Genomic DNA, 26,733 nt, shown 5'->3' on the forward strand with positions numbered 1-26,733 from the left:
GCTCCCAGAAGCTGGACTAGGCAGGAAGGACTCTTCCCTGGAGCCTCTGGATGGAGCTCAGCCCTGGGACCCCTTGAGCTCACACATCTGGTCCCCAGAACTGGGGGAGCACAGATGTCTGTGGTTTTAATCCCACATTCTGTGGTCATTTGTTATGGCTGCACCCAAGACCCACCCTCCCCCACCCCCGCCACCGGCCGAAATGAAGGGCCCAGAGACTGTTCAGTCCATGCAGTGAGTCATCATCCCTAGTGATTAGTGGGCATGTGGGTTTGGGACCAGTTGCACCGCTGGTGGTACAAGGATGGGAGGGGGCTGGGGGTGACAGGCGATTTTCGGGCTGTGTGCTCATCAGGGACAGAAGGTGTGAACAGAAGCCCCAGGGGTCCCTCGTAAGCTCTCTCATCCCCTTCACCAGGTTAATGGAATCTCCTAGAACAATCCATCTTGGGCTTGCTCCCCGGCGTCCAGCTTACAGGGTCAGTAGTGACATGCTGGCCATCCGCCCAGGTTGCTCATAGACTGGTGAAGCCCAAAGCTAACATAGCCGGGGTCCCTCCAAGCCAGAACGGCCCGGAAGGAAGATGTGCTCCCAGGAGGGTGAGGGCTACCGTCTCCTGAAGGAATACGCCAACGGCTTCATGGTCTCCCAGGTAGGAAGAGGCTCCACCGGCTGAGGTTCTGTTGCCGGGAGGTGAGGAGGACGACAGGCACTCAGTGCTGAGTGAGGACGCGGTCTCCTCCGGGGGGCGCGAGGGTGCGCTGGGACTCTGGGCGAGTCCACGGGCAGAAGCTTGGCCACCGGGGCCTGGGGCCCTTCTAGGGATGTGTTGGCCCTCACGGAGTGGCGTCTCAGAACGACAGTTGTAGGGGCTTCCCTGGTAGCTCGTTTGGTAAAGAATCTGCCTGCAACGCAGGAGGTCCAGGTTCCACCCCTGGGTTGGGAAGACCCCCGGAGGAGGAAATGGCAACCCGCTCCAGGATTCTTGCCTGGAGAATCCCGTGGGCAGAGGGGCCTGGGGGGCTACAGCCCATGGGGTCAAAAATGAGTCAGACATGCCTGACTAACCCTTTTTTCACTGTATTAGTGAAACAAGAGTGCATACAATCTTATTAGAATAAAACTTAATATAAACCGAGTATTAAGAAATAACATCTCAATTGAACAAAGGTGAATCTGGCGTTGAGGATAAAACTGAATAGGACCTCAGCAGAACAACAGACTTAATAAAATCGTGGGTGGGTTGGGAGGCTGGGATTGAGACATATACACACACTGTTGATCGTGTGTATAAAACAGGACGGATGAGAACCTGCTGTACAGCTCAGGGAACTCTACTCAGAGTTCTGTGCTGACCTGCTGCTGCTAAGTCGCTTCAGTCATGTCCGACTCTGTGCGACCCCACAGACGGCAGCCCATCAGGCTCCCCCGTCCCTGGGATTCTCCAGGCAAGAACGCTGGAGTGGGGTGCCATCGCCTTCTCCACTGTGCTGACCTACATGGGAAGGAAATCCAAAATAAGAGGGGATATATGTATAAACGGTGGCTGATTCCCTTTGCTGCCCAGCAGAGACTAATACAACATTGTAAAGCTACTGCTGTAAAATTAACTTTAAATATTTCAGTAGAACGAGAGTGAATCCAGTGTTAAGAGAATAAATGTAAATACAACCTGAGTGGGATGGGAGACTGAGTAAAACTCAGTAGAAGGACGTCCCTGAGGGCCCAGTGACTAAGACTCTTGAGTTCCCAACGCAGGGGCCCCGGGTTCAACCCCCGGTCAGGGAGCTAGACCCCACGTGCCACGACTAAGACCTGGTGGAGACTAATAAATATAAGTAAAAATAATTTAAAAACTCAATAGAATAAAATATGAATACAACCTCAGTAGGAAGGGTTCAAAACATCTCAGACAAGAGGGATTGCAACTTTACTATAATTAGAGTTAATACAACCTCAGTAGAAAAGCGAACGCTATATTAATTGGATAAAACTTAATGCAACCTCAGGAGGAAATTGATAAAACCTCGATAGAACGAGAGCGCACCCAACTTTCAGAGAATAAAACGTCCTCCAGCCTTATAGAATGAGAGTCGATACCCCGTTAACAGAACAAGAGCTGAAACCATCTTAATAGAATATGACTGAAGACAACCTGTGTACGAGGAGAGCTAATGAAATATGAATGGAAAAAAACCTGAGTGCAACCTCGATGGAGTGAGCGTTTATAATATCTCAATAGAATAAGACTGCACCCAACGTTAAGGCAAGAAAATGTATACGACCACTTGGAATAGGAGTTCATGAAATGTTTTTACATAGAGAGTGAACCAAACCCGAGCACAGCGCTTATACAATCACTGCAGGCTAAGTGTCAGTCGCTTAGTCCTGTCCGACTCTGCAACCCCATGGACTGCAGCCCGCCAGGCTCCTCTGCCCATGGGATTCTCCAGGCAAGAATGCTGGAGTGAGTTGCCATTTTCTCCTCCAGGGGATCTTCCCGACCCAGGGATCAAACTCGGGTCTCCGGCATTGTCAGGCAGACTCTTTCCTGTCTGAGCCACCAGGGAAACCCCAGATGCGCTTGTCTGCTGAAACCCAGGAATAGGGAGTGAATAAAACCTGAATATAGGCGCTGGTATAATCATAGCAGGGTAAGAGATCATGCCAACTTCACTGAACAAGAATCAACACAACTTTAACAGGGTGAGAACTGATTCCGCGTTAATAGAATACGGCTGAATACGACCTTCGTACAAGGAGAGTCAATAAAATCCTAATAGAAAAAAATCTGAATGCACTCTTAATGGACTGTTCATGACATCTCAATAGAACAAGAGTCATTACAATTTAATATAATTAGAGTTAATATTGAGCTCACTGCAAGAGCTGATACCATCTTAAGAGGATAAAGCTTAATACAATCTTAATATAGTAGGACTTTGAGCGACCTATTAAGGATAACAACTAATAGAACCTTAAGAAGAGTAGATACAATCTTTGCAGAATAAGAGTTAATACCGTCTTAACAGAACAGGAATGGATACGGCCATTTTAATGTAAACATTTAATTTTATACTGGGGTATAGCCAATGAACCGGAGAAGGCAATGGCACCCCACTCCAGTGTTCTTGCCTGGAGAATCCCAGGGACAGGGGAGCCTGGTAGGCTACCGTCTATGGGGTCACACAGAGTCAGACACGACTGAGGTGACTTAGCATAGCATAGTCAATGAACAATGCTGTGATGGTTTCAGGTGGACAGCAAAGGGACTCAGCTATACACACCCATGCATCCATTCTCCCCCAGCTCCCCTCCCACCCAGGCTGCCACACGACACTGAGCAGAACTCCCTGTGCTGTCCAGCAGGTCCTGGCTGGTTCTCCATATTAAATACAGCAGTGTGTCCATGTCCATCCCAGACTCCCTGACTATCCCTTCCCCCATCCTTCCCCCTGGTGACCATAAGGTTATTACAGAGGATTGAGCAGAGTTCCCTGTGCTGTCCAGCAGGTCCTCGCTGGTTCTCCATGTTAAAGACAGCAGTGTGTCCATGTCCATCCCAGACTCCCTGACCATCCTTTCTGCCACCAACCATAAGTTCATTTTCTAAGTCTGTGAGTCTTTCTATTCTGTAAGTTGGGTTGTGTCATTTCTTTACAGATCCCACATGTAAGGGATGTCGGATGATATTTTCCCTTCTCTGTCTGACTCACCCTCCTGAAGAGTGTGAGTCTTCGGAGAACTAAAGCTGACTCTGTCTTCATTGCCCCGAGGTTCTCTTTGCTGCCTGTGAGCTGGGGGTGTTTGAGCTCCTGGCAGAGGCCCTGGAGCCCCTGGACTCAGCAGCAGTGTCTTCACGTCTGGGCTCCAGCCCCCAGGGGACAGAGCTGCTACTGAACACCTGTGTGTCCCTGAAGCTGCTGCAAGCCGACGTGAGGGGAGGAAAAGGTAAGCACCCTGGCTGTTTGGAAGAAGGCATTTTAAAGGTGCACTCTCAGCACAGTTTTCTGTTTTATTTTTGTGGAAAGAGCCACAGAGTAAGTCTTCTGAGCCTGGAAGGCCGGCCACGAGGTCTCTGCAGATGACACTCATCTCTGCCTTTGGAGCATCAGAGCTGCTGGAGACAGACAGATGGGCGGGGCTGATCCTAATAAAACTTTATTGGCCAGACAGTGGTGGAACAAAGATCCAATAAAGGTTTATTGACTAAACAGGTGTTGGAACAGGGTTCCGATAAAGCTTTATTGATCAAACAGGTGGTGGAACAGGGTTCCAGTAAAGCTTTATGGGCCAGGCAGGGGGTAGAACATGGTACCAATAAAGCTTTATTAGCCAGACAGGTGGTGCAACAAGGTTCCAATAAAGCTTTATTGACCAAACAGATGCTGGAACAAGGTTCCAATAAAGCTTTATTGTCAACACAGGTGGTGGAACAGGGTGACCATAAAGCTTTATTGACCAAACAGGTTGTGGAACAGGGTTCCAGTAAAGCTTTATGGGCCAGGCAGGTGGTAGAACATGGTACCAATAAAGCTTTATTAGCCAGACAGATGCTGGAACAAGGTTCCAATAAAGCTTTATTGTCAACACAAGTGGTGGAACAGGGTGACCATAAAGCTTTATTGACCAAACAGGTTGTGGAACAGGGTTCCAGTAAAGCTTTATAGAACAGACAGGTGGTGAAACAGAGTTACAATAAAGCTCTTTAGCAGAACAGGTTGATGGAACAAGGTTCCAGTAAAGCTTTATTGGCAAAAACAGATGGCCAAAACCGGGTGCCAAACTCGGGTTGTCATTTGCTGACTGTGGATCAGGAAGTTTCCAGAGGCTGGTGTTTGCACTGAAACCCTGATGAAATATCCAAGGAACGAGACAGAAATGTGACCGAAAAGTTACACGGGAGTAATTTTTCCATCATGCTCAACTGCTTCTTTTCAAGGGTTGCCCTTTGTGTTAAGATCATATTCTTGTTTTGGTATTAAAGCTGCTTTCCTCTTACAGAAGATGGTCCTTGCCAGTTTTTACTTTTAATGCCCCTTCTTTGCAAAATTAAAAATTGTAAGCCCTATATCACTTAGATTTTTTTTTTTTTTTTAAGAATCTTGAGAATCTGTGAAATTGCAAAGTGTAGGGACCACTGCCTGGCAGAATAGGGGTGGGTGGGAGGGCAATGACAGGGGTGGGTGATGGGCTTTCTCCTTGAAGCAAGGACTTGCGTCCCCGTTGGATTTATGGGGTGCAAACAGAGAAAGTGAGTTAACTTGAACAGGAGGACGTTGTTTGGGGGTTGACGGTACTCAGATGGCTGTGGGCTTGGGAATCAAGCAGTCACACCCTGTGAGTAAGCTTTGCAGCCCCCTCCCTTTCCCCCACTGGCACCCCCAGCGCGGGCTGCGGTCCAGCCAGGACACACCTGCGGAGGATGGCGGACGTCCAAGGGGAAGCTCCTGGGGGCGGCAGGAGCCTGCTGTACCTGCAGACCCTCGGGTAGGCACGTCAGGATGTGGGCTAACCTGCCGGGCCGGAGACGCTGGGATGCTCGGCTCAGAGACCAGGTTACAGGACCTCCGGCTGCAACGCTGTCGCCCTGGGGACCCCTTGGAGCCCCGTAAGCATTCGGCAGGTACAGATTGGGCAGAAACAGTGAGCGCATTCAGTGCAGTCCAGTCGCTCCGTCGTGTCCCACTCTTTGCGACCCCATAGACTGCAGCACTTCAGGCTTCCCTGTCCTTCTCCATCTAGAATTTGCTCCAACTCATGTCCATTGAGTCGGTGATGCCATCCAACCATCTCACCCTCTGTCGTCCCCTTCTCCTCCCACCCTTAATCTTTCCCAGCATCAGGGTCTTTTCCAAGGAGTCAGTTCTTTGCAGCAGGTGGCCAAAGGATTGGAGCCCCACGGACATGTATCACGTGTCGTCTACGGGGTCGCAAAGAGTCGGAGGCGACTGAGGGACTGAGCAACACTGGGGCTCGCTGGCCCTTTCCGTTTGCTACATCGGATCTTTCCGTGGGATTTACGAGGGCTGAAAGCGGCAGGCAGGACACGCAGCCCCTGCACCACAGGCCAGCCGGTCCTTTGGGACGAGGGTCCAGCTGTCGGGGTGCCGACCGTCCCAGGCAGGAATCACGTCTGCAGTCAGGAAGTTGCCAGCATCAATGTTGGCATCTTGGCGATGCCTGGGTGTCCAACTTTATTCCCCCGCCCCTTCTGTTTGTTTTCAGCTGTGTATGCAAACACGGAGCTCGCCAGCACCTACCTGGTGAGAGGCAGCCCCAGGTCCCAGCGGGACATGCTGCTGTACGCGGGCAGGACCGCTTACGTCTGCTGGCGCCACCTGGCAGAGGCAGTCAGGTGCGTGTCAGCCGCGCCCGCGAGTCCCCAGGGCCGCCTGCGGGCTGGCTTCTGGGCGTGCCAGGAAGCAACGTGTTAGGTTTCTTATTGCGCGGGTCTCCAAGCTCCCAGATCTAGGTTTCTTAGCGCACGGGTCTCCAAACTCCCGGATCTAATGCCTGATGGTGTGAGGTGGAGCTGATGGAGTAATAATAGAAATACAGGGAACAGTCACTGGAAGGACTGATGCTGAAGCTTCAACACTTTGGCCATTTGATGTGAAAAACTGACCCACTGGCAAAGACCCTGATGCTGGGCAGGACTGAAGGCGGGAGGAGAAGGGGGCGACAGAGGATGAGCTGGTTGGATGGCATCACCGACTCCATGGACATGGGTTTGAGCAAGCTCCAGGAGTTGGTGATGGACAGGGAGGCCTGGCGTGCTGCAGTCCGTGGGGTCGCAAAGAGTCGGACATGACTGAGTGACTGGACTGAACGGAACTGCAAACTGGAAAGCGATTCCTGAGTAGTCTTGGGTTACTCGTTTCCCGCAGAGGCCATCTGTGGTGCCAGGGTAAGGTCTGTGAATGCAAGGCCGTATGAACGGAGTGCAGTGACGTCTCGGGGCCTGAGTGACGGTCTCCTCCTCGTTTTCAGGGAAGGGAGGAACCAGTATCTGAAAGCCTTCGGGATCCCGTCGGAGGAGCTCTTCTCTGCCATCTACAGGTGACCCCGCCCACCCACTCCCATAGCGTCCTGCTTGAGAGTTACATTTGTGTATTTCTCATTGAAGGATAATCCCTTTGCAGAATTGTGTGGGTTTCTGCCACACATCCGCATGCATCAGCCATCGGTTGGCCTGCGTCCCCTCCCTCTTGAACCTCCCTCCCACCTCCCTCCCACCTCCCACCCCTCTAGCTTGTCCCAGAGCCCCGGTTTGAGCTCCCTGAGTCATCCCGCAGATTCCCATGGGCTATCTGCATCGCACATGGTGATGTACGTCTCTCCGTACCTCCCACCTTCTCCTTCTCCCTACCTCCCCGGGTCTGTAAGTCTGTTATATCTGCGTCTCCACTGATGCCCTGCAAATGCATTCACGAGTACCGTCTTTCTAGATTCCATATGTATGTCTCAGTATACGATATTTGTTTTTCTGACTTGCTTCCCTCTGTGTAACAGGCTCCAGGTTCCTCCACCTCATTAGAACTGACTCAAAGGCGTTCCTTTTTGTGGCGGAGTAATATTCCATCGTGTATATGTACCACAGAGTCTTTATTCATTTGTCTGTCGATGGGCATCTAGGTTGCTTGAAATGTGACAGCAGTCGTGTTGATTTACAATGTTCCATTAATTTCCGCTCTACAGTGAAGGGATTCGGTTATGCAAATATACACGATTTCATTTTGTAACAACTGAGTAATATCCCACCCTGTATCTGCACCGCATCTTCTTTCTCCATTCCTCTGTTGGTGGACATTGAGGTTGCTTCCACGTCTTTACTGTTGGGAATAGTGTTGTGATGAATCCTGGGGGGGGTGCGTGTCTTTTCTAATTATGGTTTTCTCCAGGTGTATGCCCCAGTGGCGGGACCACAGGATCGTGCGATAGCTCTCTCTCTAGTTTTTAAAGAACATTCCATACCGTTTTCCATGATACCTGGACAAGTACACATTCCCACCAAAACTGCAGAGGGCTCCTTTATCTCCACGAGCTCTCCAACACTTAATGTTTGCAGTTTTTGATAATGGCAGTTCTGACCGGTGCGAGATGATTTACCTGTTGTAGGTTTGATTTGCGTTTCCCTAATACTCAGAACCCCACTCCAGTCCTCTTGCCTGGAAAACCCCATGGATGGAGGAGCCTGGTAGGCTGCAGTCCATGGGGTTGCTAAGAGTCAGACATGACTGAGCGACTTCACTTTCACTTTTCACTTTCACGCATTGGAGAAGGAAATGGCAACCCACTCCAGTGTTCTTGCCGGGACAATCCCAGGGACAGGGGAGCCTGGTGGGCTGCTGTCTATGGGGTCGCACAGAGTTGGACACGACTGAAGCGACTTAGCAGCAGCAGCAGAGTTGAGTTTCCACCTGGTGGTTTTTTTTTTTTTTTTTTTTCAGGTATTCCAGAGTTTGATTCAGTTATACATAGAGGTTTATTCTTTTTTTGTTTTTTGTTTTTCTCACAGAGGTAGTTACATCATGCTCAGTGACTTCCCTGTGCAATTCAGCACAGACTTTTGGATCATGAATTTTGTATATATGAGTGTGTACATGTTCATTCCTAACCCTTCATTTGTCACTTTCATATAACATTTTTTTTTTTTGATAGTCATAAGTTCCTTTGAGCTTCCCTGGTAGCTCAGCTGGTAAGGAATCCGCCTGCAATGTTGGACACCCCGGTTCGATTCCTGGGTTGGGAAGATTCCCCTGGAGAAGGGATAGGCTACCCACTCCAGGATTCTTGGGCTTCCCTGGTGGCTCAGCTGGTAAAGAATCCACCTGCAATGCTGGGAGACCTGGGTTTGATCCCTGGGTCAGGAAGATCCCCTAGAGAAGGGAAAGGCCACCCACTCTAGTATTCTGGCCTGGAGAATCCCATGGACTGTATAGTCCTTGGGGTCGCAAAGAGTCGGACACGACTGAGCAACTTTCACACATAAGTTTCTTTACTCCGTTTCAGAGTCTGGCTCTGTTGTGTAAATTAGTTCGTTTGCGTGAACACCCAGAGCCCCCTGTCATGGTTATATGATAGCTGTCTTTCTCTGACTTCCGTCACTTGGTACCGGAGTCACTCGGTCCATCCAGGCTGCTGGCAGCGGCCTTATTCCGTTCTGCTCTGCGGGTGAGCCGTATTCCTGCACAGAGAGATCTGCCTTCGTTTTCCTGTCAAGGGACGTTTTGGCGGATTTTGTGTCTTGGCCAATGTGCATTGTGCTGCCCTGAAAACAGGAAGGCGTGTGTTATTTTGAAACATGACTTTTTTTTTCTGGATCTGAGCCCAGAGGTGGGATTACTGGATTGTACGGTTTCTGGATGCTGAAGTTTTGTAAGGAACATCCATGCCGTTTTCCACGTTTGCTGCACCAGTTTAGCTTCCCACCAAGACTGCGGGAGGATTCCGCTTTCCGCCTGCCCTTTGCAGCACTTAATCTTTGTAGATCTTTCTGAAGATGGCCATTCTGATCTGTTCGAAGGGATGCGTCATTGCACTTTCGATTTGCTTCTAATAATTACTGATGCTGAGCATCTTTTTATGGGCCTGATGCCAACCTGTATGCCTTCTTGGACGAGATATCCATTTTGATCTTTGGCATTTTTTTTTTTTCTTCTTGGGTTGTCTGTGTTTGTCATATTGAAATGCATGAGCTCCTCATAAGTTTTGGAGTTGAATTTCTTGTGAGTGTCTTCATTTGCAAATACTTTTTTTTTTGCAGTCTGAACACTATCTGTTTCTTTCGTTCAGGGCTTTCTTTGTTGAGCAAATGCTCTTCAGGTAGATGAGGTCCTGTTTTCTTTTTGTTGATTATTCATTATACTAATATATATAGTTCAGCTCAGTCACTCGGTCGTGTCCGACTCTGTGACCCCACGAACTGCAGCACACCAAGCCTCCCTGTCTATCACCAACTCCCGGAGTCCACCCAAACCCATGTCCATCCAGTCGGTGATGCCATCCAACCATCTCATCCTCTGTTGTCCCCTTCTCCTCCTGCCCCGAATCCCTCCCAGCATCAGGGTCTTTTCCAATGAGTCAACTCTGCGCATGAGGTGGCCAAAGTACTGGAGTTTCAGCTTTAGCATCAGTCCTTCCAATGAACACTCAGGACTGATCTCCTTTAGGATGGACTGGTTGGATCTCCTTGCAGTCCAAGGGACTCTCAAGAGTCTAGGCTCCTCTGTCCATGGGATTTCCCAGGCAAGTATACTGGAGTGGGTTGCCAATCACTTCTCCAGGGGATCTTTCCATGACCCAGGGATGGAACGCGGGTCTTCTGGGGTCTTCCTGACCCCGGGATTGAGCCTTGTGGGTCTCCGCACCGCAGGCGGATCCTCTACCGTCTGAGCCGCCGGGGAAGCCCGTGTGTTACGGTGGAGCACGGCTGCTTTCCCGCGTTGCGTTAATTTCAGGGGTGCGGGAACTTGATTCATTTATACACAGACATCCATCCTTCTGTCTCGGGCTCTCTTTCCCATCTAGGTAATTAGCGTCTGTTCAGTAGAGTTCCCTGTGGTGTTCAGCAGGTGTTTTTGATCATCACATCGTATATGGAAACTGGAATATGTCCATTCCAAACTCTGAAATAACCCCATCCCCATTACAGCTTGTGTGTGTGTGTGTGTGTGTGACACTTATAGGTAATTTCTCTCAGTTTCAGAGTCTGTCTCTGTTGTGTAATTAGTTCGTCCGCATGAATATCTACAATCCAGGTGTAGGAGGCATCTCCGGACCTTTGTCTCCCCGTCTCTGACTTCCTTCCCTCCCCGAGTGTGACGGCCACTCGGTCGGGGCATGCCGCTCTCCGTGGCCTTATTCTGTCCTCTGTGTGGCTGAGTCGTGCTCCAGGGGAGAGGTGGGCCCCACTCTGTCTTCATTTTCCTGTCGACAGACATTTCGGTCGATTCGCTTTCGTGGCCTTTGTAAATCACGCCGTCCTGAAGACAGGGGTGCGTGTGTCATTTTGAATCATGATGTTTCTCTGGATCTAAGCCCACAGGTGGGATTGCTGGGTCGTACGTTTTCTGGAGGGTTAGTGTTCTAAGGACGCTCCTTGCTGTTTTCCACAATTCCTGCCCTGATGTAGTTCCCTAGCAAAAGTGTAGGAGGATTTCCTTTTTTTCTCCGCCCTTTGTTAGCACGTGTTCTTGGTAGAATGTCTCGATGATGGTCGTGCTGACCGGTATGAGGAGATCCCTCATTGTCTTTGAGTACCTTCTAATAATTAGTGATGCTGAGCGACTTTTCATGAGTGGAATGGCCCTCTGTATGCCTTCTTGGAAGGAATATGTATTTTTATCTTTGGAGTCTTTTTATCTCTGATGTTTTGTGGTTTTGATATGAGATGTGTGAGCTGTTTGTAGCAATCGGAGGTGAATTTCTTGTGGGTATCTTGGTTAGAAAAAATTTCTTTTCCATTCTGAGAGTCTCTTTCTCTATCGTTTTCGATGTCGTCAGTTGTCAAAATGCATTTAAGGTCTGTGCCCACATGCTTTTTTCTTATTTTTGGCTCATTGTTCATTTTCTGTGTGGTGGATCCAAATGAACCTCTTCACGATTGTTCAAGAGGGTTGTGAAGTAAAAGTCGCTCAGTCGGGTCTGACTCTTTGCGACCCCATGGACTGCAGCACGCCAGGCCTCCGTGTCCACCACCATCTCCCAGAGCTTGCTCAAATTCATGCCCATGGAGTCGGTGATGCCATCCAACCATCTCATCCTCTGTCGTCCCCTTCTCCTCCTGCCCTCAATTTAATGACAGCAAACGCAGCTTTTATATGTGTCGTTACAAAGCCCAGCCACGAGGTGGCAGAATTTCTCCAGAAACTGTTTTTTTTAACCCCTTTTTGTAGTAGAAATGTTAGTTTACTTTGGAGAACGCTTCATTCCTCCGATATTGTATTTGTTTCAAGGGTACAGGAACTTGGATTTCCTTATACATAGATGTTTATCTCTTTTTTATTTTTCCACCATATAGGTGGTTAGAGTGTGTTCAGTAGACGCCGTTTTGCTATTCAGTAGGTCATTTTGGATCATCTGTTTGATTATATTATAATCTGGTGGCTCGGTGGATAAAGAATCTGCCTGCAATGCAGGAGATTAGGGCTTGATCCCCAGGTTGGGAAGATCCCCTGGAGGAGGGCATGGCAGCCCACTCCAGTGTCCTTGCCTGGGGAATCCCACGGACAGAGGAGCCTGATGGGCTACAGTCCACGGGGTCGCAGAGAGTCGGACACGACTGAGCCGCTCAGCATGAACAAATGTGTGTGTTATCAGCAAACTCTAAATGGATCCGTCATCACTAACTTTTCTTGTTTTTATAAGCGTAAGTTTCTTTTCTCTGTTCCAACGTCTGTTTCTCTTGCGTAAAGCAGTTTGTATCCATTGTTAGATTCCAGCCACAAGTGGTCTCCTTCGCCCTGTCTGCCTGGCTTCTCTAGGTCTGATCACCTCTGGTTCCTTCTCTCACACTGGACGTGGCATTCTCTCCTGCTCGTTCGTGGCTGAGTTGATGGTTCGTCGTGTCTGTGAGGCCCCCTCTTCTTTACCCGTTCACCTGTCCCCGAACACTCAGGCTGTTTCCGTGTCCTGGTTATTTTCCTGGCGCGGCTGTGATCTCCCGAGTGTACCTATGTTTTGGAAACCCTGGGGCTTCTCTGGCTCTGTGCCCATGGTCGGGGTGAGCGTGTCCTAAGATGCTTCTCTGTTTTCTTTTGTGAAGGACCCCCATACTCTTCTCCCTCCTGCACGGACCGATTCCCACTCCCAGCAACAGTGCAGGGAGGCTCTCTCCCCTCCACACCCTCTTCAGCGTTTATTTTGGAGATTTTGTGAGATGCCCATTCTCACAAGATGGGCAAGGTGTATGGTGATAAGATACCTCACCAGACTTTTAAGTGGCCTCTCTCTAGTAAGCAGTGATGCTCAGCACGTTTTCATGTCCCTAATGCAATCTTTCTGCCTTCTCGAAGACGTACCCATTTCAATCTATGTCCCCTTTATTTCTTGTTTTTGTGTGTGTGTGTGTGTCTGTGTGTGTGTGTTTTTGACACAGAGCCGCACAAGCTGTTTCTGTGTTTCAGACACGAGTTCTCCGTGGGTATCTTGGTTTGCAAAGATTGTTTGCCATCCTGAGCGTTATCTTTTCATGTGGGATTCCCCGTGCTGTGCAAATTCTTTTGCGGTTAACTAGATTCTGTTTCGGAGAAGGCAGTGGCACCCCACTCCAGTACTCTTACCTGGAAAATCCCCTGGACGGAGGAGCCTGGTGGGCTGCAGTCCATGGGGTCGTTCAGAGTCGGACACAACTGAGCGACTTCACTTTGACTTTTCACTTTCATGCATTGGAGGAGGAAATGGCAACCCACTCCAGTGTCCTTGCCTGGAGAAGCCCAGGGACGGGGGAGCCTGGTGGGCTGCCGTCTGTGGGGTCGCACAGAGTCGGGCACGACTGACGCGACTCAGCAGCAGCAGCAGATCCTGTTTTCTTACTTTGGGTGTATATCTCACTACTCCGAGTGGACGGCAAGGCCGTCCTGACTGTATTTTCGTCCAGAGGCTCACAGTCCGTGTCCTCCGATTTAGATCTCGGTCTTTCCTGAAGTGCGTCTTAGTGTACGGTCTTGGGAATATTCCCGTTTCCTTCTGGCTTTCATTGTTTCAGGCGCTGCCTACGCTGTCCCCCATGACGCCCGTCACCTGTTTGGATTCCCAGCAGCCCAGGAGGAGGGCCCCGTGCTCTTCTACCGCGTCTGCGGCATTGGGTGTGTGTAGAGGGTTTGACCATGACCATTCTCAGCTGTGTGAAGCGATACCTCGCTGGAATTTGATCTGCCTCTCCCTTATAATTCCTGGTGCCGAGCACTTTTCATGGATCTAATGCAACCTCTATAGTTGCTTGCAAGAAATATGCATTTCCATCTCTGGCCCTTTTTTTTTTTTTTTCCACGGGTTGGTTGTGTTTTTGACATTGAGGTGTAGGAGCTGTTTGTATGTTCTGGAGATGAATTTCTGGCAGGTATCTTGGTTTGAAAATGATCCTCCCCCCCACAATTTTAAGGATTTCTCTTTCCTTGAGGATGTCCTGGCTGTGGAAAGGCTTTTAAGGTTAATTAGGTCCTGTTTTCGTTTTGAGTTTAGTTTTCATTCTTCTAAGTGAAAATCACTCAGTCGTGTCTGACTATCTGCGACCCAGTGGACTATACAGTCCATGGAATCCTCCAGGCCAGAATACTGGAATGGGTAGCCCTTCCCTTCTCCAGGGCATCTTCCCGACCCAGGGATGGAACCCAGCTCTCCCGCATTGCAGGCAGATTCTTTACCAGCTGAGCCACCAGGGAAGCCCAAGAATACTGGAGGTGGGTAGCCTCTCCCTTCTCCAGGGGATCTTCCCAACCCAGGAATCGAACCAGGGGTCTCCCGCATTGCGGGATTCTTTAGCCGCTGAGTTACCAAGGAAGCCCCATTATTCCAAGGGGTGGATGTCAAAATGTGTCCTGCATGTACTTCCCCTAAGAATTTCATAGAACCTGTCCTTCCATCTAGGTCTTAGGCTATTTGCAGATTCTTGCTGTGTGTGGTGTTAGGGACTGTTCTGATTGCCTTGTCTCTCTCTCTCCCTTTTAATTGTCTGAGGAGCATCCAGACTGTTGTCCATAGTGCTTGGCACCATTTGCGTTCCCGGGTGGTAGGAGGAGAATTCTGTTTCCTCCACAGACTCTTCAGCACGGAGTGTTTGTGGACTTGTTTACAGCGGCCATTCTGACCGGTGCCAAGTGATTCTGCATTGAAATCTGGTTTGCCTCTCGCTAATAATCCCTGATGCTGCGCGTTCTTCACCCCAGGAAAGTGGTTCTGTTATGCTAAGTGCACCGGGCTTCTTTCTCCTTTTGCGGCTGAGTCATATTCCACGGTGTGTGGATACCACAGCTTCCTCATCTGAGTCGTATTCCACGCCTTGCTCATCTGCGCCTCTGTCAATGGACAGCTTGGTTGCTTCCACATCTTGAACATTGTGACGAGTGTTGCTATGATCATCAAGGTGCGTGCATTTTTTCAAATTATGGTTTTCTCCATGTATATGCCTCGAGGTGAGATTGCTGGGCCATGAGTGCAGTGCAGTCACTCAGTCGTGTCCGACCCTTTGCGACCCCATGAATCTCAGCACGCCAGCCCTCCCTGTCCATCACCAGCTCCCGGAATTCACTCAAACTCACGTCCATTGAGTCGGTGATGGCATCCAGCCAACTTATCCTCTGTCGTCCCCTTCTCCTCCTGCCCCCAATCCCTCCCAGCATCAGGGTCTTTTCCAATGAGTTAACTCTTCGCATGAGGTGTCCAAAGTACTGGAGTTTAAGCTTTAGCATCATTCCTTCCAAAGAAATCCCAGGGCTGATCTCCTTCAGAATGGACTGGTTGGATCTCCTTGCAGTCCAAGGGACTCTCAAGAGTCTTCTCCAACACCACAGTTCAAAAGCATCAATTCTGCGGCGCTCAGCTTTCTTCATAGTCCAACTCTCACATCCATACATGACCACTGGCAAAACCATAGACTTGACTAGACAGACCTTTGTTGGCAAAGTAATATCTCTGGTTTTTAATATGCTGTCTAGGTTGGTCATAACTTTCCTTCCAAGGAGTAAGCGTCTTTTAATTTCATGGCTGCAGTCACCATCTGCAGTGATTTGGAGCCCCCCCCCAAAATAAAGTCTGACACTGTTTCCACTGTTTCCCCATCTATTTGCCATGAAGTGATGGGACCAGATGCCATGATCTTAGTTTTCTGAATGTTCAGTTTTAAGCCAACTTTTTCACTCTCCTCTTTCACCTTCATCAAGAGGCTTTTTAGTTCCTCTTCACTTTCTGCCGTAAGGGTGGTGTCATCTGCATATCTGAGGTCATTGATATTTCTCCCAGCAATCTTGATTCCAGCCTGTGCTTCCTCCAGCCCAGCGTTTCTCATGATGTACTCGCATAGAAGTTAAATAAGCAGGGTGACAATATACAGCCTTGGCGGACTCCTTTTCCTGTTTGGAACCCGTCTGTTGTTCCCTTCCCTAATGTTTGACTGTGTTGAGATCATTTTATGTGATATGTTTTTGATGAGTGCAAGTTAAAGGTATCTGTTGACATTGACTTTGTGATCATCTGCCCAGTTTTGAGTTCTTGTTCACTGAACACCCCTAGGAGACTCCTAGGAGGGCAGAAGTACTTGGAGCCCCACAGAGCTTGGGAATATTAACCTGAGTGTGAAGTCGCTCAGTCGTATCCGAGTCTCTGCGACCCCATGGACTGTAGCCTACCAGGCTCCTCTGTCCATGGGATTTTCCAGGCAAAAGTACTCGAGTGGATTGCCGTTTCCTTCTCCAAGGGATCTTCCCAACCCAGGGATCGAACCCGGGCCTCCCGCATCGTAGACAGACGCTTTACCATCTGAGCCACCAGGGAAGTCTGGGAATATTAAGTGCCCGTCAACACAGCTTTTATAGTCGCTGTTACCAAACATGGCCACAAGAGGGCAGCATTACTCCATGCGATGCTTTTGCTTTTTTCCGTTTGTTCTTTGGCTGTTTCTTTACATTGGAGCAGAGTTGACGGTCAGTGATAGGTTTGTTTCAAGTGTACAGGAAGTTGGTTCAGTGAGACACAGCCACGGGTATATTCTCTTTTCGGTTCTTTCCCCCATATAAGGTGATTCCTGGGTGTTCCCTAGACTGCCCCATGCTACTCAACAGATCCATTTTCATCATCTGTGACATATATGTTCAAGCCTGGGAAAATCCCATGGATACAGCAGCCTGGTGGGCAACGGTCCATCGGGTCACAAAGAGTTGGACACGACTGGAGTGCTCAAGGATGCGTGCCCAAGTGGCATTTGTTATTAGCCAACTCAATTTTTCCTTTCTCCCTTTCTTTTTTTTCTAAATTTTTTATAATCATTACTTGGTTTTCAGAGTTTAGGTCTTTCCTGTTCGCTCAGACTGTAAAGAATCCGCGTGCAATGGTGGAGATCTGTGTTCAAACTCTGGGTCGTGAAGATCCCCTGGAGGAGGGCATGGCAACCCACTCCAGTGTTCTTGCCTGGAGAACCTCATGGACAGAGGAGCCTGGCGGGCTACAGTCTGTGCGGTCGCAGAGGGGCAGACAGGACTGAGCGCCTAACGCTTTCTAAGTTTGTGAGTGTGTTTGTGTTGGTAAAATGGTTGATTTGCCTAAATTTCTAGCACGTGCCTGTCGGTGGTATAGGATCTGCCTTTCTCTCTCTGAGTTTCTTTCCTTAGCATAAGTCACTCGGTCCATCCAGGCTGCTATCAATGGCATTAATCTGTTCTTTTTCTTGGCCGAGTAATATTCCAGTAGAAAAGTTAGGCACTCCTTGAATCTGTCCAGAATGAGCGGGGAAATCCTTTTTCTTTTGGGGCGGGCTGTGGAAAGAGACAAGCCTGGGGCTTTGCAGGCAGCACCAGCGTCAGCTGTGGGTGACTCGTCAGATGACATGTGACGCCACAGGGGTCAGACCTTGCTGGTGACTCCGTGACGACGTGTCAGACGATGCTGGTGGCTTCATGACTGTCTGAAGTGTGTGTGGCTGCTCCCAGGCTGGGGCAGGAAATGCACCAACAATTAAGGAGGGAGGGTGGTCACTGCTGAGGGTCCTGAGACCCGGGGCCGGCTGTGCAGCCTGTGTATTCTTCCCTGCCTCCCTACCTCCCCACTGACTCCAAAACCACAGAGCAGCCTCTGCAGAGGCTGAGATGAGAGAGGCTGCCCCCAGGAGACCCTCACCGCCCCCCTCGCCTGCCTACCCTGCAGCGTCGTTGGCTCCTTCTCACCTGTGTCCCCTCCCGAGAGCCTCCTCCCCCCTCCTCCCGGGACCCAGCTCCCCCTCCACTTGTCTCCACGTCCCTGAATCCATCATGCCCAGCCCCCTCCCCCAGCCTGTGTGGACAACCCTCACCGGCCTCCAGCCTCCAGCCTCCTGCATTGCACAGCTGACCCAGTTGCCTGGCGCTCCACCCCGGTGGGTGAAGGACCCGGGTCTTTGCTCAGCTCAGGGGCCCCCGCGTCGTTGCTCAGGGTGATACCTACTGGACTCCACAAGGTTCTCATGGGCTCATCTCGTCGTGTTCCAGGTCCGAGGACGAAAGGCTGCAGTTCATGCAGGGTCTGCAGGACGTGTGGAGGCTGGAGGGGGCGACGGTGCTGGCCGCCTTCGACCTGTCCCCCTTCCCGCTCATCTGCGACCTGGGGGGTGAGTGTCCGCCCCGGACCCTGGAGCTGCGTTTGGAACCCTGTTTGTAGAACCTAGGGCTTCCCTGGTGGCTCAGATGGTAAGGAATCTGCCTGCAATGCAGGACTCCTGGGTTCAATCCCTGGGTCGGGAAGATCCCCTGGAGGAGGGCATGGCAACCCACTCCAGGATTCTTGCCTGGAGACTCCCATGGACAGAGGAGCCTGGGGGGCTACGGTCCACGGCGTCACACAGAGTTGAACACAGCTGATGTGACTTAGCACAGGCACACATATTGAGTAGAATTCCCTGCGCTGCACACTAGAAACTTGTCAAGTATCAGAGTGATTCATAGCAGCGTGCCCGTGTCTGTCCCAGTCTCCTCACGTATCCCTCCCCTCGTTCCCCTTTGGTGTGTTTGTTTCCCGTGTCTGAGACTCTATTTCTGTTTTGCGCAGAAGTTCATTAGTATCACATTTTAGGTTCCACGAATGAGTGACGTCACGTGGTATTTGTCTCTCTGTCTCTGATGAACGTCACTTGGTCCGATCATCTCTAGGTCCATCCGCATCGTGGCGATGGCATCGCTGTGTTCTTTTTCACGGCTGCGTAATATTCCACTGTATACGTGTGCGACATCTTCTCCATCCATAGCTCTGTTGATGGACCTTTAGGTTGAGGTTATTTTATAAAAGTGGATTCCTTGACTCTGAGATGTTCACACTGCTGGCATCTGGAGGGAGGTCTCCATGTCTCACCCGGGTGTCCCCTGGAAATGTCTCCCACAGGGAGACATGGGCACGTCTTCCCGTGGCATCTGCCCAGGGGCTTCCTCTGCCTGGCTGTTGTCTGTCCTTGGGCGGACGACGGGAAGCCGTCAGGTCAGAGTCTACATGGAAGGTGGATGTGTGGGTTGGTCCAGCCAGGAAGTTGCCTTAGATACAGGGCTTTGTACGTGAGCCTGTCACCATGGAGACCAGACTGTGGGTACCGCCCAGGTCTGAGGGCTGTCACAGCCCACATTCTCTTGCAGGCGGTTCTGGGGCTCTGGCCAAGGCGTGCGTGTCCCTGTACCCGGGATGTCGGGCCATCGTGTTCGACATCCCAGGAGTGGTGCAGATCGCCAAGAGACATTTCTCAGCCTCGGAGGACGAGCGCATCAGCTTCCATGAAGGTGGGTGTCTGGAACACTGTCTGTGTCCACAGGGAAACACGTGGGTCCTGGGGGGCTGGGGAGATGGAGCCAGTGGGCGTTCAGTGTGGCTTTCTGGACCATCCAAATACACCCCCTTAAGATGGAGCTTCCAGGGGGCTCAGTGGTAAAGAATCCGCCTGCCAGGGCAGAATACGCAAAAGACGCAGGTTCGATCCCCGAGTCGGGAAGATCCCCTGGAGACAGAAATGGCGACCCACTCCAGTATTCTTGCCTGGAGAATCCCCATGGACAGAGGAGCCTGGCGGGGCTACAGTCCATGGGGTCATGAAAGAGTCGGACACGACTGAGCACCCGGGCATTTAAACCTAGAACTGTGATGCAGGATGGGTGGGAAATGTGGGAGGGTATTGTTTTCTTGCAGTTAATTCTTTCCTGAGTGTTGTACTGAGTTCAGTGTGTCTCCTCACCCAGAGTTTGTAAACAGGACTTTAGGAAATAAGGTGTTTGCAGAGGTGATGCAGTGAAGGGTCTGAGATGAGGATCCTCCTGGATAGGGGTGGCCCTAAACCCCAGTGACACGGTCCTTATAAGACAGAGAAGAGGAGAGATACGGACACAGAGGAGAAGCCACGTGGAGACGGAGGAAGAGATGGGAGGGAGGCGGCCACCAGCCCAGGGATGGACGCCTGGAGCCCCCAGAAGCTGGAAGAGGCGGGGAGGACCCTCCCCTGGAGCCTCTGCAGGGAGCTCAGCCCTGGGAAACCTGACCTCAGACGTCTGGTCTCCAGGGCTGGGAGAGGACATATGTCCTGGTCTCTGGGCACTTCTTACGGCCGTCCCGGGAAACTCACGTAGGTTATTTACAACCAGCTCGTGTGCGAGTGGCAATGAGCGACGTGGGTCAAAGGCAAGGTGAGGGGACAGTTATCGACTGAAAAGACAGAAGCTTCTCAGATGTCCCAAGGCTCAGAAACCACAGCAGCTTTGCGGACCGCTGCGAGGGACTTGTGGTTGCCTTGGAAACGTGGGGCGCGGTTCCCAGCTGCAGGCCGTCACTTCGGTACCGAGGTCTGAGCTGTAGATACCGTGTACCTCCATGTGTAGACACAACTGGCTGTTTGTGACTCTTTTTCTCTGCTGTGTCAGGAGGAACACAGCAGGTGGGGGTATCATTTCTGTCCACTCTGAGATCTGCCAAGAACTCCCTATTATTATGATTATTGTTATTATTTTGGCCATGGGATGCAGCTTGTGGGATCTTAGTTCCCTGACCTGGGATTGAACCTATTTTCTTGGTAATGAAACCATGGAGTCCTAAACGCTGGACAGCAGGGGAATTAATTCCTTATTTTATTTTTTTAAAAAGTTCACCTCCAAGTTCAGGGCATCTCAAGGGACAGGCCGCCAGCATTCCATCCAGGGCCGTATGCGGGGGGACTCTGACTGACCCGGGTGAAGGGTCAGCTCCTTTCCAATGACTCTGCAACCGACAGGCAGATTTCAAGGTGACCAGAATGTGCCAGACCGTGTCCTTAAAGGACTGGATGCTGCCTTTATTTAAAATTCTGAAATTTAGACCATCAGGAAGTTTTCTTTTTTTGGGGGGTGCGGAATGGGGGGCTTTATGTTGGATTTTTTTAAACCGTTGAATTAAAATATACTGAATCTGAATGACTGAGTTTGGGGAGCCCCCTTCCATTTTGTGCTCAGAAGGAGGACCTCAGTGTGAAGTTAACCACCTCTAGGGCATCTTCTTGGAAATACATGCGCTGACGGTGTCAGTTCTGTGCCTCACCCGGGAAATGGGGTGAAGAAGGAGCCTTTGGGGGACTTCCTTGATGGCCCAAGTGGCTAAGACTCTGAGCTTCCAGGACAGGGGGCTCTGGTTCCACTCCTGGTCCAGGAGCTGAGTTCCTGCATGCTGGAAGACCCAGTGCAAGAAAGAAAGAAAGGGGTGGGGGAAGGAAGGCTGAGAAAGACAAAAGAGAAGAAAGAAAAAGAGAAGAAGGAAAAAGAAAGCAGGAAAGACACTACAGGTCCCATTGGTTTTTAAAAAAGAAAAAGAAGCAGGCTTTGGAAGCTGGGAAAACTAGATGGACGTGAAATGAAAGGGTTAGTTGCTCGGTCGTGTTCAACTCTTTGCAATGTATGGACTGTACCCACCAGGCTCCTCTGTCCGTGGGGATGCTCCAGTCAAGAATGCTGGAGTGGGTTGCCATTCCCTTCTCCAGGGGGAATCTTCCCAACCCAGGGATCAAACCCTGGTGTCCTGCATTGGCAGGCAGATTCTTGACCATCTGAGCCCCCTGGGAAGCCCAGGAGGGTTGGGGACCGCTGCTTTAAGGGTGCTATTTACACGAGACTTTCTGAAATCAAGTAAAAATAAAACCGTTGTCCAGAGCTGACGCGGAAAGGGGGCGTAAAGGGAGTATTCCATCGTTCAGAATCGTCTCATCGTCACACGGAGACGTCTTCTGTTTCGGGAGGTCAGCAGCTGGGGGCATCTGGGGCCAGGTCTGTGTGTATGAGTGACCTGGCCACGCTGGGTGTGGGTGTCCTCACTTGGAATTGAGGCAGGCTGACAAGGGGCCCCCGCGCCTGTGTTGCAGGGGATTTCTTCACAGACGCCCTCCCGGAGGCGGACCTGTATATCCTGGCCAGGGTCCTGCATGACTGGACCGATGCCAAGTGCTGCCACCTGCTGCACAGGGTCTATCGGGCCTGCAGGACAGGTCGGTGGCGGGGACGCCGGGCGCCGGGCCCGCGGGTCCACTCAGGGCAGAGTACGGGTGTCTCGACGCGACGAGGGCTCGCAAAGCCCGTCACGGGGACACAGACGCGCCTCTGCGTGTGAGGCCGGAGTTCCGGCCGGCCTCTGGAGGCTGCCCTCCTTTTCGATCACCAGCACGCCACGGGCTCCCTCGTGTCGTCTCTTCATCGCCACACTCTTCCGTTCCCCCCACCCTGAAGTTGCGGTTCTCAAAGTACGGTGTCATTTTCAGGAGTGAAGTCGTTCCTGGAGGGTTGTGTCTAGAGCCCTTCCGTGGGGGAGCTCTAGGAAGTGTGTTGAGCAAAAGTGAATTATTTATGTTTCAATGCACACTGACGTCACTGGATGGTGACTTGAGTTGTTTTTTGTTTTTTTTTGACTTTGTGTAGAGGGACGTTTGAAACCTTGGTCCTTTAAGTTTATTTCTACCGATTCATTTCTTTAGCTGTGCTGGGCTTTAGCCACGGCACTGGAGATCTTCCAACTTCGTCTTGGAATACGGGATCCTTTGTCATTGCTTGCAAACTCTTAGCTGTGGCAGGCGGGATCTAGTCCCCTGGCCAGGCGTGGAACCCGGGTCCCCTGCTTTGAGCGTACAGAGTCTTAGCCAGCGGACATCTGAGGACGTCCTTCACTGAACCCTAGTATCATTATTATTATTAGTTTGTACAAACAGGAAAATCGCCAAGGAACAGATATATATGTATCTGTAGCCTGGAGAATCCCATGGACAGAGGAGCCTGGTGGGCAGCAGTCCATGGGGTCGCACAGACTCAGACACGACTCAAGCGACTCAGCGCACAGCACGCACGGCTGATTCCCTCTGCTGTGTGGCAGAAACGAACGCAACATTGTCAAGAAGCTGTAGGTCCATAAAAAATTAGTTAAAAGAAAAAAAAAATAGAAAAAGTTGCCCAAATGGGTACTGGCTTGCCTGCGGTTTTTCTGTTTAGAAGAATGTGCGTGGCTCGGCGTCTCCAAGGTCACGGAAACTATGAGTTTCTCCCGGGGGTGATGCTGTGTGGGCTCTGGTTTGCTTCCTGTATTTCAGTTTGGTAGCTCAGTCGTGTCCAACTCTTTGCAACCCCATGGACTGCAGCACGTCAGGCCTCCCTGTCCCTCACCAGCTTCCGGAGTTCACTCAAACTCACGTCCATTGAGTCGGTGATGCCATCCAACCGTCTCATCCTCTGTCGCCCCCTTCTCCTCCCGCCTTCAATCTTTCCCAGCATCAGGGTCTTTTCCAATGAGTCAGCTCTTCGCATCAGGTGGCCAAAGGATTGGAGCCCACACACATATATATACACAAATCCCAGGTGGTGCGAGTGGTAAAGAACTCAGCTGCCAGTGTAGCAAATGTAGGAGACTCTGATTCGATCCCTGCGTCGGGAAGATCCCCTGGAGAAGGAGATGGCAACCCCCTCCAGTATTCTTGCCTGGAGAATCCCATGGACAGAGGAGCCTGGAGGGCTACAGTCCATGGGGTCGCAAAGAGCTGGACACGACTGAGCGACCGGACATGCACATATATAACACATAAAGCATGTCATATTTACATTTAAAATTTATATATTAAGCGTTTACTTTTAAATAGTAAATGAATGAATGGATGTCAAAAATATAAAATAATCGTTACGTAATTTGTGTTATTTTTGGATATCCTTAAAAATAAATATCATGAAAAACGTTGAAATGTAAAAATTTTAAATATTAAAATACTATATATTTACAGTAAAACTATATTACATTTGTGTATGTAGTTACATTATGGGCCATAAAAGTTGCTCAGTCATGCCCGACCTTTTGCGACCCCATGGACTATACAGCCCATGGAATTCTCCAGGCCAGAATACCAGAGTGGGTAGCCGTTTCCTTGTCCAGGGGATCTTCCCAACCCAGGGATCAAACCCGGGTCTCCCGCACTGCAGGTGGATTCTTTACCAGCTGAGCCACCAGGGAAGCCCAAGAATACGGGACTGGGTCGCCTATCCCTTTTCCAGGGGATCTTCCCGACCCAGGAATCGAACCTGGGTCTCCCGCACTGCAGGCGGAGTCTTTACTCACTGAGCGATCAGGGACACCCGTGTACATATGGGTACGTATGTGTATGCATGTCTGTGTTACACGTGTCTGCATCGGTATATGTATGTGCGTGAATATGTATCGGCACACTCAGATGTTGCATGCATGGTACAGACACGACCTTCCAGACAGCGCAGCTAGGGGAATCCCCCACATCTGGAGGCAAAGCTCTTTTCCTCACGTTCTCGCTGCTTGGAGGTCCCATCTCCGCCTCTCCCCACGAGCCTCCTACTGATGGTCAGCCCCATTGTGTCTGCATTGCTGCAAATTACTACCAATAACGCACGGATCTTACTTTGACGTCAGGGGGAGCGAGTGTGGGCATTCCTAGCCACGAGATCCATTGTCCAAAAAGGACCCAGGACTTGGTGACTTTTTAAAGAAGCCAGGAGAACGTGGCGTTTGGTCTGAGAATCGGGTACGGAATAAAACGGGTCAGAACGTGTGTAAGGGTTACTTTGATCGCTTGATTGGCACACTCGCCTTTGAGCTTTCAGAGAAAATGACGTGACACATCGTTTTGTGGATTTGTTTCTAAGCGATGAAGCTGGAAAATAAGAACAAACGGTCACATGTCGTTTTCCGGGGGTGCGTTCCGAAGGATGCGTTTTGAGGATCGATGGTCCTTTCTCCCCGCCTCCCTCCCGTCTCTGCCTCTGTGTCCACCTGGTTTCTCCTCTGGCTCTGTCTGTCTCCTTTTCCATTTCTCATAAGGACCCTGTCCTTGCACGGCAACCCTCTCCAGCATTCTTGGCTGGAGAGTCCTGTGGACATGAGCCTGGTGGGGCTACAGTCTATGGGGTGGGAAAGAGTCAGACACGGCTGAAGCGACTGAGCCGCTCCTGGTTACCAGCCAGAGGCGGGTGGACAGTGTTTGTAGACACAGCCCTGCTTAATCGTGTGCTCTGTCCAGTGCCTACGGGCCACGCTGGCCTCTAGAGCTGGGAGGAAAGAGGGGACGATGGCTGTGTGTCCTAGGTCAGGCTCTGTCCCGCGGGGGTCCTAGGTCAGGCTCTGTCCTCCAGGGGGTCCTAGGTCAGGGTCTGTCCCGCGGGGGGTCCTAGGTCAGGGTCTGTCCCGCGCGGGGTCCTAGATTAGGGTCCATCTTGCAGGGGAGGGTGGGAGATGCCCGGAGCTGTGGGCTAACCTGTGAGCCGGGGGTGTGCGCAGGAAGCCGGGCGAGGAGAGAGTGGCCAGCGGGTCCTGGGTCTGGGCTGACCCTCGCTCAACCCCTCACCCTCCCCGCGGCAGGTGGCGGCATCCTGGTCATCGAGAGCCTCCTGGACGCGGACGGGCGGGGCCCTCTGACCACGCTGCTGTACTCGCTGAACATGCTGGTGCAGACGGAGGGCCGCGAGCGGACCCCCGCCGAGTACCGCGCGCTCCTGGCCCCCGCCGGCTTCCGAGACGTGCGGTGCCGGAGGACGGGGGGAACCTACGATGCTGTCTTGGCCAGGAAGTGAGCCCTGCAGCGTGTGACCCCGCACCCCCGTCATGACGCAACGCCTGCAGTGAAGAGACGGTGTCGGTCACGTTTCATTCTTGTTTTTTCTTCTTCTTTTTTCCCATTCTTGTCTGTCTATTTTGCATGTTTCTTGTTTTTCTGCCCTGTCGAGGGATATGAGGTTTATGCCCACGGATGGCCACATAAAACTGGATGGAGTTTTATCTTACTTTCTTTAATTATCCTTATTTTCACTTGATTCCAGTCCATTCTATTTTGCTTCCTTCCTGTGATGGAGTTAAAGGTCTGAGATGAGGGTCCTCCTGGATGGGGATGGCCCTAAACCCAAGGACAGGGTCCTTATAAGACACAGAAGAGGAGAGACACGGACGCCGAGGAGAAGCCACGTGGAGACGGAGGCGGAGATGGGAGGGAGGCGGCCACCAGCCCAGGGATGGACACCTGGAGCCCCCAGAAGCCGGAAGAGGCGGGAAGGACCCTCCCATGGAGACTCTGCAGGGAGCTCAGCCCTGGGACCCTTTGACCTTAGACATCTGATCTCCAGGACTCAGGGAGGGTGAATGTCTGTGGTTTTAAGTCATGATCCCATTGGTTTGTTTTGATCGACCCAGGACACTGATACGCAAGGAAATGGATAGATCGTGGACACATCCCAAATTGTTTAAGTTTGAAAAAGCAGAAAAGAATTGCTGGTCTGTTTTGCACCATAGAGTCCAAGAGGTCTGTCGTGAGGAGTTTTAATATCTACTCCTTTAGCAACTTTCTGATATGCAATAAATATAGCGTCATGAACTACCATCAACATGCTGCATGTTGTGTGGCTTATACCTGGAAGTCTGTGCCTCTGACCGTCCTTCCCTGTTTCGTTCACCTCCCAGCCTGCACCTGTGGCAACAAGCTGTCTGTATCTATGAGGTTGTTGCCAAGGTAGCTGTTCCCTCCTCCAGGGGATCTTCCAAGGTAGCCATTCCCTCCTCCAGGG

General features: G+C 50.9%; 1 protein-coding gene across 2 annotated transcripts; it reads left to right on the forward strand.

Annotated features, from left to right (window-relative positions):
- On the forward strand, nucleotides 1–26,562 carry ASMT (acetylserotonin O-methyltransferase). 2 transcript variants are annotated; one of them, XM_086386056.1, is made up of 8 exons: nucleotides 1–653; nucleotides 3,778–3,952; nucleotides 6,230–6,359; nucleotides 6,995–7,063; nucleotides 18,181–18,299; nucleotides 19,312–19,452; nucleotides 22,044–22,166; nucleotides 25,538–26,562. In XM_086386056.1, exons 1-8 carry the CDS (start codon nucleotides 585–587, stop codon nucleotides 25,747–25,749), a joined length of 1,038 nt encoding a protein of 345 aa, XP_086242182.1. In that variant the 5' UTR covers nucleotides 1–584; the 3' UTR covers nucleotides 25,750–26,562. The 2 variants fall into 2 exon arrangements, with proteins under 2 accessions (XP_086242182.1, XP_086242181.1); XM_086386055.1 differs by lacking the exon at nucleotides 22,044–22,166.
- Nucleotides 26,563–26,733: the final 171 nt, after the last annotated feature.

Source organism: Bos grunniens, chromosome X (assembly GCF_055505025.1).
Source record: "Bos grunniens cultivar Pamir isolate PY7600 chromosome X, Bosgru_T2T1.0, whole genome shotgun sequence".
Taxonomy (NCBI): Eukaryota; Metazoa; Chordata; class Mammalia; order Artiodactyla; family Bovidae; genus Bos; species Bos grunniens.

Coding starts and splice junctions, on each gene's coding strand:
- ASMT (XM_086386056.1), top strand. CDS start 585: ATGTGCTCCCAGGAGGGTGAGGGCTACCGTCTCCTGAAGGAATACGCC. Junction 7,064..18,180: donor CTCTTCTCTGCCATCTACAG/GTGACCCCGCCC, acceptor GTCGTGTTCCAG/GTCCGAGGACGAAAGGCTGC. Junction 19,453..22,043: donor GCGCATCAGCTTCCATGAAG/GTGGGTGTCTGG, acceptor CCTGTGTTGCAG/GGGATTTCTTCACAGACGCC.